Consider the following 13372-nt stretch of genomic DNA (forward strand, 5'->3'; position numbering starts at 1 on the left):
AGAAAATAGCATAAAAACCAATGTTGACATCCAGTCTACAAAGTTCTAAAGGACTACCTGTAGCAGAATGATAATGATCATAACCCACCAGGAAGACTAACAGGTAAGTATAAGAACCACCATCAGTCACCTGAAGTTGGTCTTTCCAGTCCTGGTTCCAGGTTATGTGTCATTATGGCCAGCACGAAAAGGTAAAGTAGTAAAAGTGTGAAATGACATGCAGCAAAAGTGTAATAACAACTCGCCAGGATGACTAACGAGTAGTTCAAACAGCAGCGTTAGTCACCTGAAGTTGGCCTCTCCAGTCCTGGTGTCGAGTTATTTAATGTTCTGGCCATTTTCCAATGTCAAATTGAACGAGAGAGAATAAAACTAAAAAAGGAAGCACAATGAAAAAGGTGTAATGAATAAATATGCAACACTTAAATGAGATTAAAAAGATTAATGGCCCTTAAAAAATTAAAAACGTTATCAAGGTGGACAGTGTCACTATCACCAATAACACTGTCCAATGTTACAGATAGACCCTGGGAAAAAATATGTTTAAAATATTGCCGTCGTTGAGAATTGTAACGATGGCAAGAAAGTAAAACGTGGCTGATAGTGAGTTGAGTGTCACACAAACTACACATTGGTGCATCAGTTCCAGATAAAAGAAAACGATGAGTTAAAAAACTGTGACCAATGTGTAGTCTAGTTAGAACAACTTCCTCCTTCCGAACTTTACGAAAGCTAGATGGCAAAATTCAAATATAGGGTTTGATTTGAAAAAGCTTGTTATCGCATTGCTCACTCCAAGTGCCAGCTGGCACAGAGCCGAGCCTTGAATACAAGACCATAGTCCATGTATGGAATAGGCACAGGGGTGATAGTGCTGGAGCAGATAGATTTAGCTGCCGTGTCTGCAAGCTCGTTCCCGCAAATACCAACAAGGCCTGGTATCGAGAAAAACTGGATAGAAGTAGCTGTTAATGAGAAATGGGCCAGTCGGTTTTGAATATCAGCGAGAACAGGATGTGAGCCAACGTGAAGCAATTCCAGGGCCAGTATAGAACTAAGCGAATCAGTATAAATAATGCAGTTGGAGTACTGCTCAGCTGCAATATGATCCAGGGCAAGAGATATGGCATACAGTTCAGCAGTGAACACAGAAGCTGTAGAGGGGATTCTGCATGCAACTACTGAACCACAGCAAACCATAGCAGAGCCCACTGAATTACCTGATTTGGAGCCATCTGTATAAATGGTAACTGAATGAGTGTTCGAAAGATGTTCATTAAATAAAAGATGGTACTTCCAATCTGGAGTATCTGCCTTTTTTAGATGACTGAAAGAAAGGTCACATTTAGGGGCTGTAATAAGCCATGGTGGGATGGGCTGACCTGTGGAATCTGCAATGTTATCCAAGGACAGACCCAATTCATCAAAGTGCGCCCGAATGCGAAGGCCAAACGGAGCAATAACAGATCGTCTGTTCTGAAAAAGTACGGCCCACCAAGGAAGGAAAACACATCCCCAAGTGAGATGCTTTGCTAAGGAACGAAATTTCGAAGTATATTGTAAAGATAATTGCAAACGGCGAAGGTGCAGAGAAGGTTCATGAGATTCAACGTATAAGCTTTGAACTGGAGAGGTACGGAAAGCCCCAGTGCAGAGTCGAAGTCCTTGGTGATGAATGGGGTCCAGCATCTTTAAGGCCGAGGGTCTGGCAGACCCATAGACCATTGATCCATAGTCGAGTTTTGATCGAATAAGAGCACGATATACCTTTAACATTGAACATCGATCTGCTCCCCAACTGGTAGAAGAGAGGACACGGAGGATGTTCAGTGCTCTTGTGTATTTGACCCGAAGCTGCATTAAGTGTGGTATAAAGGTCAGCTTACGATCATAAGCCCCAAGAACTTGGTCTTTGGGACCACTGGCAGCAAAACTTCACCGATATGAAGTTCAGGATCAGGGTGGATACCCCGTTGACGGCAAAAGTGCATGCATATGGTTTTAGAGAGAGAGAAATTAAAGCCGTTTGCCATAGTCCACTTCAGTACACGATTGAGGGCAGTTTGTAGTTGCCGCTCAATATATCTCATGTTCCACAACTGACATGAGATGTGAAAGTCGTCGACATACAGCCCATTCGCAATAGTGAGAGGGAGTTGTTCAGTGATGGCATTTATCTTCATACTGAAAAGTGTAACACTCAAAACACAGCCTTGAGGGACTCCAAGTTCCTGTACAAAAGAACGGGAAAGTGTCGAACCCACACGAACTTGGAATCATCTTTCCATTAAAAATTTTTTAATAAACATGGGTAAATGGCCACGTAACCCATATGTATGGAGGTCTCGCAAAACGCCATACCTCCATGTTGTGTCGTAAGCCTTCTCAATGTCAAAGAATATTAATACAAGATGTTGGCGTTTGAGAAAGGCTTCTTTGATAGATGTTTCAAGACGAATTAGGTGGTCTGTGGCGGAGTGCTGTCGTTGGAACCCACACTGGGTGGGCGAGAGGAGGTTGTTTGATTCGAGGAACCAAACAATACGAGCATTAACCATCCTTTCTTAGGTCTTACAGAGACAGCTCGTCAAAGCAATTGGACGGTAGTTTGAAGGAAGCTTGGGATCTTTCCCTGGCTTAGAGAAAGGTAAAATAATAGCCTGGCACCAGACATCAGGAAAAAATTCTCCTGCCAGATCCGGTTAAAAACAATCAGAAGGACATCAAGAGAAGCAGGAGATAGATGGTGCAGCATGTCATAATGAACATCATCAGGTCCAACAGATGTACTGGCAGACCGATGAAGGGCCATTTTCAGTTCCACCAGTGTAAAGGGACAATTATAGTAAAAGAAACAGTCAGTTCAAAAGGAAAGAGGTGAACGCTCTGCCTGAGTCTTGATGGCCAAGAAGGTGGAGGAACAAGTAGAAGTGCTAGATACTCGGCAAAAGCTTTCACCTAGAGTATCGGCGATGCTCCGGACATCAGCTACCTCTTAGCCATCAGAGAGTAAGATCGAGAGGGGGACAGAATTGTAGTGCCCACTGACCTTTCAAATCTTGTCCCATATGACCTTGGAACTGGTAGTAGAAGATATGCTAGTTGTGAACTTAATCCAAGATTCCTTCTGGCTTTGACGTCTTACTCACCTAGCATGTGCACGGGCCCGTTGTAAAGCAATGAGGTTCGAAAGTGTGAGATATCTACAGAAAGTATCCAAGGCCCGTTTTTGAGCTTTCCATGCCAAGTGGCAAGCAGAATTCCACCAAGAACGAGGATATCATGGAAAACGTATCGAGGTTTTAGGAATACACTAAGCAGCTGCTTGTATAATACAGCCAGTTACCGCTGCCACACAGTCGTCTATTGATGGCTGATTTATGATGGCAGAATCAAGTTCTGTGAGAGCAGTGAAAGTGGATCAGTCTGCCTGATCCAGCTTCCACCGAGACATGCGGGTAGGGTGGCATCGACCACGGCCAGTCTCTCTCAAAGGTATAGGAAAATGGTCACTGCTCAGTGAATTATTGTCAACTTTCCATGAAAAATGGGAAAATAATGAAGGGAAGCAAACGGAGAGATGAATAGCGATAAAGGACTGACTAGGTCCATGAAAATAAGTGGAAGAACCAGTATTGAAAAGAGAAAGATTGTGATCAGGGAGCATACGCTCTACAGATCGACCCCTCCCATCAATAACAGCACTTCCCCAGAGGGGATGATGTCTATTAAAATCCCCCAAGATTAGAAATGGAGACGGCAACTGTTCAACCAGAGCATCAAGGTCTGATTGCTCATATGTCTCTCCAGGGTACAGGTAGAGAGAACAAACAGTGATGGTATGACCCAAGGAAACATGAATGGCTACAGCCTCCAAGGGTGTGTTGAGTGACAAAGACAGGGTGGGCACATTCTGATCAACCAATAGTGCCACCCCTCCATGTACTCGTCCATCACACAGCATGTCATTTTTGTACAGAGAAAACTGCTGAATGGAGATTGTATCAGCAGGTTTGAGAAATGTTTCTTGTAGGGAAAGACAAACAGGATGGTAGTAAGCAATCAGTGTTTTGATATCATCCAGATTAGAGCGTAAACCTCGACAGTTCCATTGTATCAAGGTGGCCATTTTTAAGAATGGTTAGGTGAAGTGGCTGGAGAACCCTTCTGTTTACGACCACGTCTTTTTTCCTTACTGTCCTTAGTCGGAGGAGGTCTATCAACCTCCATGGATCCTGCCCTGGGTCAAGTGGGCAGGTCTTTGTTATTGGAAGGGGATTCCAGTGACTGAGGACGTGAACGAATGATTGTTTTGCCTCATGGGGTGGGAGAAAAAGATGTATCAGAAGAAATGCCTGTATTTGAAATTGAAGAACGTTGATCTTGAGGTTTATTGGAACGTATGGGAGGAACAGAGATGGGTGTGGAAGTCGATTCATCAACCTTTTTAACCATGGAAGTCAAAAAACTTTTCATTTGTTTTGAAAACGATTCTCTTGGAGGCACAGAGAGATCTGTCTGCACTCCCACTGTAGTTGTGGAATGAAGAGCACCAGCATATGTCCGAGATGGAGTGGTGGGCAGCAATTTCCGAGCCTCAGGATAACTAATGTTTTGTATTGTTTTCAAGCTCTGCACCTCTTTTTCCTCCAACCATTTTGGGCAAGAACGAAAGTAAGAGGGATGAGAACCATTGCAGATGATGCAATGTGGGTCCATGTCATATCCATATGCATAATGGTCCTTGCTCCCACAACAAGCACATGTCAGGGAACCACGACATGATGTCTTTGAGTGGCCGAATCTCTGACATTGGAAACATCGGAGAGGGTTTGGAATGTATGGCCAAACCCTGCAAATGAGATAACCTGCCTTGATGGTGGCAGGTGCACGTGAAGAAGTAAATGTCAAAACGAGGGTATTTGTTGGCAGTGTAACACCATCTTTGCGAGTGGAGATGCGCCTCACTGCAGAAGCTCCTGGAGTGGAGAGACCAGCGAGAATCTCTGACTCAGGGACGTTCTTCAAATCCCTCTCAACAATAACTCCTCGTCATGAATTCAAAGTAGCATGAGGTGTAACCTCAATAGGTATATCCCCAATTGCCTTTGAATTCAAGAGGAGTTCACTGTGTTGGGATGTGGATGTTTCAACCAATACGTCTCCAGATTGCAGCTTCTTTACTGACTTTGGAGAGCCAGCAAGTCCCTCTAGTCCCTTCTGAATAAAAAAGGGGGACAATTGCCCTAAAGGTTTTTCGGAAAGAGAATGTAAGATAAGAAAATGAGGTACGTGTGTGACAGATGTTGAAGATTGCTGTTCAGAGTCTTCAAGACGTGGTCGCTTACCCATTGACTGTTTTTTCACAATTTTATTTAAATTTTTTGGAGGATCCATTGGAAAAGGGAAAAATTCAGAACCCACTGACCCCACCCACCATGGAGCCCTACAAGGGAACGCACTACAAAGTCAAGCAAGGACAATGCAGCAACGCCAGGGTTTCCTGAGCACTATACCCAAACACCAGCATCAGGCACAATGTTCACAACACCCGTTGAGAACTTCCAACACTGGTACTTGGTTGACTCTAGCCCAAGTGGACCAGCCGACTGACCCAAGAGGGGCCACCCAAAGGCTGCCCGTCTACAGGAATTCAAGGCCAAAGTGGTGTGTTAGGGTTGGACTCCTCAACCACCAGGATCCTCTCCTCCCCTTCACGGGTCGCCACGCACGGCAAACACGTGGGTGGATGTTTAGATCCCAGAGAAGGTAACCAGACAGAACAGAACCTTCCCTGGAGGTCTCCTCACCACGAACAGGAATCCACACCGAGGGGTAGAGATAGCAACTGGTTGGCAACATCCACCACCAAATCTCTGGCTATGAAATGTTGAATAGTGTAAATTTACTGTTCTTTACATTGGCTTATGTTTCTAATTTAGAAATGAACAACTGTATTACTATTTAATATTGTAAAAGTAGGTTCAGACTTAGAGCATGCCTCTTCCATCAATCAATACCTGTATTCTTTAATTTTGTGTAGTCATATATCTGTGGGTGGGAGGTCTAAGGAGCATGGACTCCTTAATTATTTTAAGAATTTTCTGCTTGTATCAAGCAAAAAGCTCAACACTGGGCAATCTATTCTCTGTCCACTGTGAGTACTGAAATATGGTTTCTAACATTGTAGGTCCACAGACATATTATTATATCACTGGGAGATTTAGGAATTAATAGCTTTTTCATATTGCAAAGGTAGGTATTGATCTAGTGGAGTACAAGTTACCAAAACTTCTCTGCTCTCAGAAGTTAGCTGCTTTTAATGTTGGATAAGAAAGTACCAAATAAGAGGGTCTAAATCCCTCTTTAACTGGTTTCAGAAATTAATAAAAATAGTCTTATACTACCACATAGTATCAAAAAGAAACATCAAGTGTTAGTATTTTTTTTATTCTACTGGGTTTGTTGAAGTTTCCTAGCATCTACACAGGTGTAGTCATCATCAGTTAAGGCTTTAGCCAATAACTAATACAACAATATGAACATCAACTGAACATGGCCAATTTCTGAAACCTCCTAACTAAATTTAAAACACATTTTTAATAAAACTATATTTTATCTGTTTCTTGTGCATATCCCATCAAAAATGAGGGGCAAGTACTACCACTACCATATCATAGTATACCCTAACCTCACATTGCATAGCTCACTGAAATAAATACATTTTGTAAAATCAAGCTTGAAAAACAATGCAGCAGAAAAGTGCAGTCCAGAAAGTCAAACATCAGTGAATTCCTTTACTTGCCATTAAAATTAAGATAATTCACAAAATGAATTTATGGAATATTTACAAAATTATTAGTTAGATTAACAATTTCTAATATATAGAAAAACCAGTACATTTTGGAAAAACTGTTTCAACAAATGGTTTTATGTCATGCTGCTTAACAACAAAGTATAACCTAATATTGTTACTTGACTATGTACTGACAGTATAAAATAAAATCTAGAGATCATAAAACTGGAATATTTGTTGATTTCTTAATTTAGGGTATCCATTAATCAGAGGTTTGTTTTATATTAAAAATGTTGGTAACAAAAAAATGCTCAATTCAGAAACTATTGAAGTTTAAAACAATTTATATTTTTACTTCCAAGATAAGTTTTATACATTTGGCTCTAGGCAAGGTCATCCCTCACTACATTTTTGGGCTCACTGTACCAACAATCACTATACCTATAAAGTTTCATGGCACTCCTTCTTCATGCACAGTCCCCTTGCATTGCAGTCACTAAAATTGTAATGAACAGACATTAATCAAATTATTCTATCCAGATAAATGCATTTTGGCATATCTGACTCCTCCGGTTTGGAGAAATCAAGTGTGATGCTACACATTTGGGTTTCTATATAGTTTAGATTTTTCCCCCCAATTTTACACATGGTTGGTCAATTTGACTTACCTCATAAACCCTCACACCAAAATAAAACTTTCATTACTCCCTCCTGTTCTTTTCTAGAGTGACTTCAAAAGGTAATATAAAACTATTTTAACTAGTTTTGCAGTCATAATAATATGCATCTATTAAAACTTAAATTTGATAGTTTTATTCCCCCTTGAACTTCACGAATTACTAGTTATGTCATTTAAAGTTGTAAATCACTTGGCAAAAGTTCAGATCATGTAACACTATTAAGTTACATTATGAAAGAGTTCCTTGGAAGGGTACCTTGTGTAAATGTTACTATATTATTATTTATTCCACCTAATCTTACCTTAACTAAGAAAGAGTTTCCTATTTTTACATTTTAGTCACTTGTATAATATCAAATAAATAATACACACAAAAAAGTACTTTCTTTTGCTGTTGACTGTTAATGACACTTAATCCTATTTTTTTTCTTTAATATTTATGGTAGTACTCTACTAAATTGTTTATTTAGCTCTTTTGCTTTGGGTCCAGCATCAAAGGCCATTTTACTGCATTTGTTGACTTACATTCAAAATTTTATTGAACTACTACTTTATGAATTTATGTCAGTAAGTTTGGAATCAAATTATAATTATAATTCAAACTTTAATATTATATATGAGTTAATTTTTTAATTTAAAAGTAAATATTACAAAAAAAGATCTAAATACAAATTTTAGTATGCCACATGATATGTTGAATGCAACACTGTCCCTAATTTAGCAGACTAGAAGGAAGGCAGCTAGTCATCACCACCTTCTGCCAACTCTTGGGTTACTCTTTTACCAACAAAAAGTGGGAGTGACCATCACATTATAATGCCCTCATGGCTTAAAGGGTATGCATGTTTGATGTGACAGAAATTTGAGCCTGCAACTTTTAGATTACCAGTCAAGTGCCCTAATCACCTGGCCATGCTCTGCCTACAGCACTGTTTAAAATTAGATGTTTGTGGCATCAAAATACCAGATCTATAGTTTTGTACAAATTAGGAACTCAGGTTACTAGCATTATCAAGCTAGAATATAAAATAAGAACTCAAATCTTTTTACTTTGCTGAGATATGGTTTATGCACTAAATCAAACACACTGGCCCTGTTCACCTCTTTTCATTTTTGAACAGTCCTTTATATACATTTACTTCAACATATGACACATGAATAACCAATCAACAGCTTAGAATGCCACCAGAGTGGTTTTTTCAGATATTGTAATCTGTAAAAAGGCTACCATGTTTTTTTCAATCCAAGCTTTCGAGGAGGTAGGTTGCATTTTTAGTCTGCTTGAAGTTTCATATTTTTTTAAATTTAAATACATTTTAGTGGAATTCTATGGTACCAGTGTAGTTATCTATTTTTTTGGTTATTCAATTGTTTATGTATATAAAAAAACCTAAAAAAAATTTATTTGGTATCCTCCATGAGCAAAATTTTAAAAGGTTTAGCAACCTATGTCTAGCAGCAACAGAGTACAAAGGTCACAACAAGAAGAGATATTTTATTTTTGATTTATTATTCCATATTTTAAGAAATATAAGTTTTAGTTTATTTCTAAATAGCAATAACCTATATACATACATATATATATAAAATAATCGAAATGTGACTGTACATTACAAAATACTTTTCCACTAAAAAACAGATGAGACAACTACAGGTCAGTTTTATACTGCTGGATACATAATGAGTGCATGTGCATCATGTCAATCCAAGTTATATAATGTTAACTATGCATGACTTAAAGGTCAATATAATAGAAAATATAGATATATGTAAATATACAGCCTTATGAAACTTTAGCTACTTAGTCTCAACATTTGTACTTTTGTATTGTAATACGTAGTCATTATAGCATGAAAAACATAATTTATATTTTCTTATGTTTTTATGATGGTTGTAAGTCTGACCAAATGAGAGACCCAACACAGAGTAAAGGAGTTAACAAAATATAAAGTATTACTAAAAACAAACATGCGAAATGAATTTAGAAGGTTTTAGAGATTATGCAAATAATGTGATTTTTGAAATAAAGAATTTTTTTTTAATCATAACATGAAATCACTTTGCACTCACACTAGTAACAAGACTTTTCACAAACAAATCTTTAGTAAAAATATTTCATTACAAATCTGATTTTTTTGCATACAAAATATTAGTAATCTTTACTAAAAGTGTACCAAATTTTGTGAAGATACACATGCTGTATCAAAAGTTTTAGACAAATACTTAATGTGTGAAAATGTGTAGACGAACTCACATATATTGAGTACATAGAATGAGGGGTAATTAAATAATCTACAAAAAATGCAGAATAATAATGTACAAAAAATCAGACAATGTCCATAACTATTATGGCATTTCTGATTTTCTAACTATGCAATAACAGCTATTCATACAGTAATGGATTTTTTATTATATATTTCAATATTGGTGTTTTAGATAAATATATATTTGGAAGTGCATATAACTTAGTGTTAAATATTTGTTGCAAAATTCCAGTCTATTCTCTAAATTTGTAGATTCTCAAGCATAAGAATCAACAATGTACTATGTGTGCATATAAAATTTTTTTGCCAACTGAACTTCTGACAACTTCACCTAAAGATTACAAATCGATGTACTAAAAGAGTTTAATACTACTGGTTTGCTTCAGTCAGTGTACTATGAACCTAGGAATCTATAATTGTGATAAATGCTTATTAATAATAATAAAAAAAACTACAGATATTTCACCAGGAAAGATTGTAGATTTCACACATTACAAACTGTCCAACTTCAGAGAACATAGACATTGTATATCTTCCACTGTGAAAAGTGAGCTTGTAAACCACATGAGGCTACCCAAGAATACAGCAAGTTAGCTTTACCATCAAGAGAAGTGTATCTGTGTATCAACATGGATTTAATTCTCTGTCCATAAACTGTTGATAAAAGAATCACTCTCAGACCAGATTGAAAGAGTCAGTATTCTTTGTAAGTTTGTAAAACTCTGGTATACAAGCCATTATTTCTAGTAATTATTATTGTGAACTGTATTGTTGTTTGTATATTACAATATATTTGTGTTAAGAAAGAAAATTGGACGCATCAATCTTGTTGGCAAATATAAATTTGATACATAACAACATTTCATTTCTAAATTTGAATTAGAAGTTAACTTGGTTTCAGGCCATTTGACATTGTAATACATAAAATAAGAAATTGAAAGCTCATCCAAGATGAATTATAATTTGTAGCACGACAGACAATTTTTTGTACAAAAAAAAAAAAAAAAGTGAAAGGTGGACGTGGCAAGAGGGATTTGGTTGTCCATTTCATGGCTCTGTAACCAAACAAGACTGAAGGCTATGAAAATTGTTTTGCCTTAGCAATGATATTACAGCAAATAATCTGCACTGAATTTTTTCTTCTAGGAAACAAACATCACAATTCTCAGTGGAAATACTGTGTTGTAATATTGGCTCATAAAAGTTATATACTATTAAAATATGAATTAGTAGCTATATATTTATGATGTATTTATTGATATAGCATGAAAAGAAAATAAAGTTTGAATGTAACTCAGTAAATCCTCATAACATGCAAAGAAAAAGTTTAGAAATATAGGGATAAGCTTTGAAATTACTGAATTATAATCTGACCAAATCCTTTATAGAATATATTAATGCTATTTTAAATTTGACTTGTATGTTTCTTATGAAAAATAATTAAAATTTGGATATAATACTAAGTAACATACTTTTAAAACTTTTAACTGGTATCATATTATCATTGTAAGAATAAAACTTTACTGCAGCTATTTGTAAAGTTTCATTAAAGAAGTTGTAGAAGTTAAACACAATTATTTGCTAATACAATACTACCTGAATAGGTTTTCTAATTTTATACTAATTTATTCCTTAACAGCTTTCATGTCTTAAAATGTCATTACAGCTCTTGAAAGTTTTATTTAACAAAATAACTTCATATTATTTTATTCTAATTTTATATTGATTTTTATATATGGGCTTCACTTTTAATTTTTCTAATCACATGCTGGAGGATGGAGTAAACTTCTATATTGTGTACAGACAAATTCTGAAACAAGTGGTAGATGCACTGTTAAAAGTGAGACCCTTTAGAATTGTAAAAAAGTTTTCAAAATTTTTCTTTCCCAATTATATTAAATAAATGTTACAAAATGAAACAAAAAATCAATTCATTTTTTAAGTTAAAATTGTTGAAATAATCAGAATTATGCTTCCTAATAATGAATCAGTCTTTTTTAAATCATTTATTTTTCCAACAAGGCATACAATTATATATGACAATTTAATTAATTCTTCTTTCCCTAACTTTTGAGGTACAAGTTTTTTAGAGTAAAACCCTCTAGGAGGACCCATTTAAAACTTTTTTTAAAATCTAAGTACACTAAATTTACACCCTTTCCATTGTCCAAATAAACAGTAACTTTCTGGAAAAAAATGTAACACATTAACAAGGCAAACTTTCCATTGAGCAAATTTATATTGGCTTACACTAGTGGTGTTTTACTAGGCTTTGCAAAGCTTTTATCAGACTCCTTAGAAATTTTCCCACCACAAAAGTAATATTTACCCATAATTTCCAAACCAGCTTTTATTAAGTGCCCAAAAAAATGGGAGTAACATCAGCAACTCTCCAATCCTTATGCATCTTTACACTGTTATAATCTACTAAAAATGAGATGTCTGCCTATCTGTTCCTTATAAAACTGGAACAAATCTTACTATACACAGTGCTTTATCCAGGTTTAATCTCCAAAGTTTACTATCAGGGATTTAGTATTTATATGACTCAAATCAATTTTATTTTTAGCACTTTCTATAATATGCTTAAGATATGAAATATTAACATCTCTTGGAAGAAAACATTTAAAAGCTTTATGCTAGCGTGATTTTTAAGCTGTTAGTAATAACAAAATAATATAATTTGATTTCAGAATTACTTACAGCTAATTAGTTAAAACTGTAATTTATAAAACTTAAATTTTAGTTAAAAATACAAGCTCACCAATATTCCGTTTGTAATTGTTTCCACTATACCAGATGTATTCTCTGCTGTTGATGCCATTATAACTATTATTATAGAAGTTTTGAGACTTTACTTGAGAATTCTAGTTTATCAGAAGCTAAACAACAAAAAGTCAATTTCTCAAGTTCGATTCAAATAGTCTATTCACAATTTTTAGAGCTATTTAATTTTATATTGTATGCTGCTACAACTAAGCCTAACTATACTATGGACTTGATAAGGGCAGAACCGTAGCTTAGCCTAACTAAACTAAATACATGTACACTCCAATATCAAAGCAACTGTTACTTTGTGTTTTGTTTGTTATGTTACACAGTTGGTTTCTTTTTCTTTCACTGACAACTTTTAATAATGTTAAGTATTTAACTGATAATATTACGTTTGGCATCAAACACAAATCCAATAAAAACTACAAATTCTGAAATTATACAAAGTAAGCCTATATCCTCGAGTAATTATTTTACTAGCGCGACCTCTATATCATATCTGCTACGAATGTTTTTGCTGTAAGTACAATTTGTATGATTTGTATTTAAAAAAATACAACGTTCAGATAACTGGGGCAATAATTCTAAATTACACAAATTTTAATGGTAAAGGTCGAAGTAGTATTTAAACCAGCATTCAAAGATCTAACAAACTACTTCAATTCTATAATTGATAGTTTTCACTTATGCATTTACACATCAATCCACTTGAATTGACGGATTACTTACTTATGGCTAAACAGAAAATAAAAATGTTAGTATGTGAAACAATAACTAGAAAAAATTATAGAAAATGTTATGCAAAATATTAGGAATTGGTGGAGAAATAGCGATCAAAGACGTGAAGGGATCTGTCTGGAT

The 13372-nt window shown here is 35.8% G+C and overlaps 1 protein-coding gene across 10 annotated transcripts in view; it reads right to left on the minus strand.

Annotated features, from left to right (window-relative positions):
* Window positions 1-13016, minus strand: part of LOC143255642 (poly(U)-binding-splicing factor PUF60-like) — a 67416-nt gene extending 54400 nt beyond the window's left edge. For 4 of the 10 annotated variants that reach the window (XR_013030774.1, XM_076511618.1, XM_076511619.1 and 1 more), the window contains exon 1: window positions 12504-13016. Coding sequence is in view for 3 of the 10 variants with exons in the window: in XM_076511618.1 (XP_076367733.1) it covers window positions 12504-12563 (60 nt within the window). In the remaining 7 variants the exon portion in view is untranslated. The remainder of the gene's footprint in view (window positions 1-12503) is intronic. The other 6 variants (XM_076511625.1, XM_076511622.1, XM_076511624.1 and 3 more) reach the window with 3 other exon arrangements.
* Between the last annotated feature and the right edge of the window lie 356 nt (window positions 13017-13372).

The sequence above is a fragment of the Tachypleus tridentatus genome, chromosome 7, assembly GCF_004210375.1.
Source record: "Tachypleus tridentatus isolate NWPU-2018 chromosome 7, ASM421037v1, whole genome shotgun sequence".
Taxonomy (NCBI): domain Eukaryota; kingdom Metazoa; phylum Arthropoda; class Merostomata; order Xiphosura; family Limulidae; genus Tachypleus; species Tachypleus tridentatus.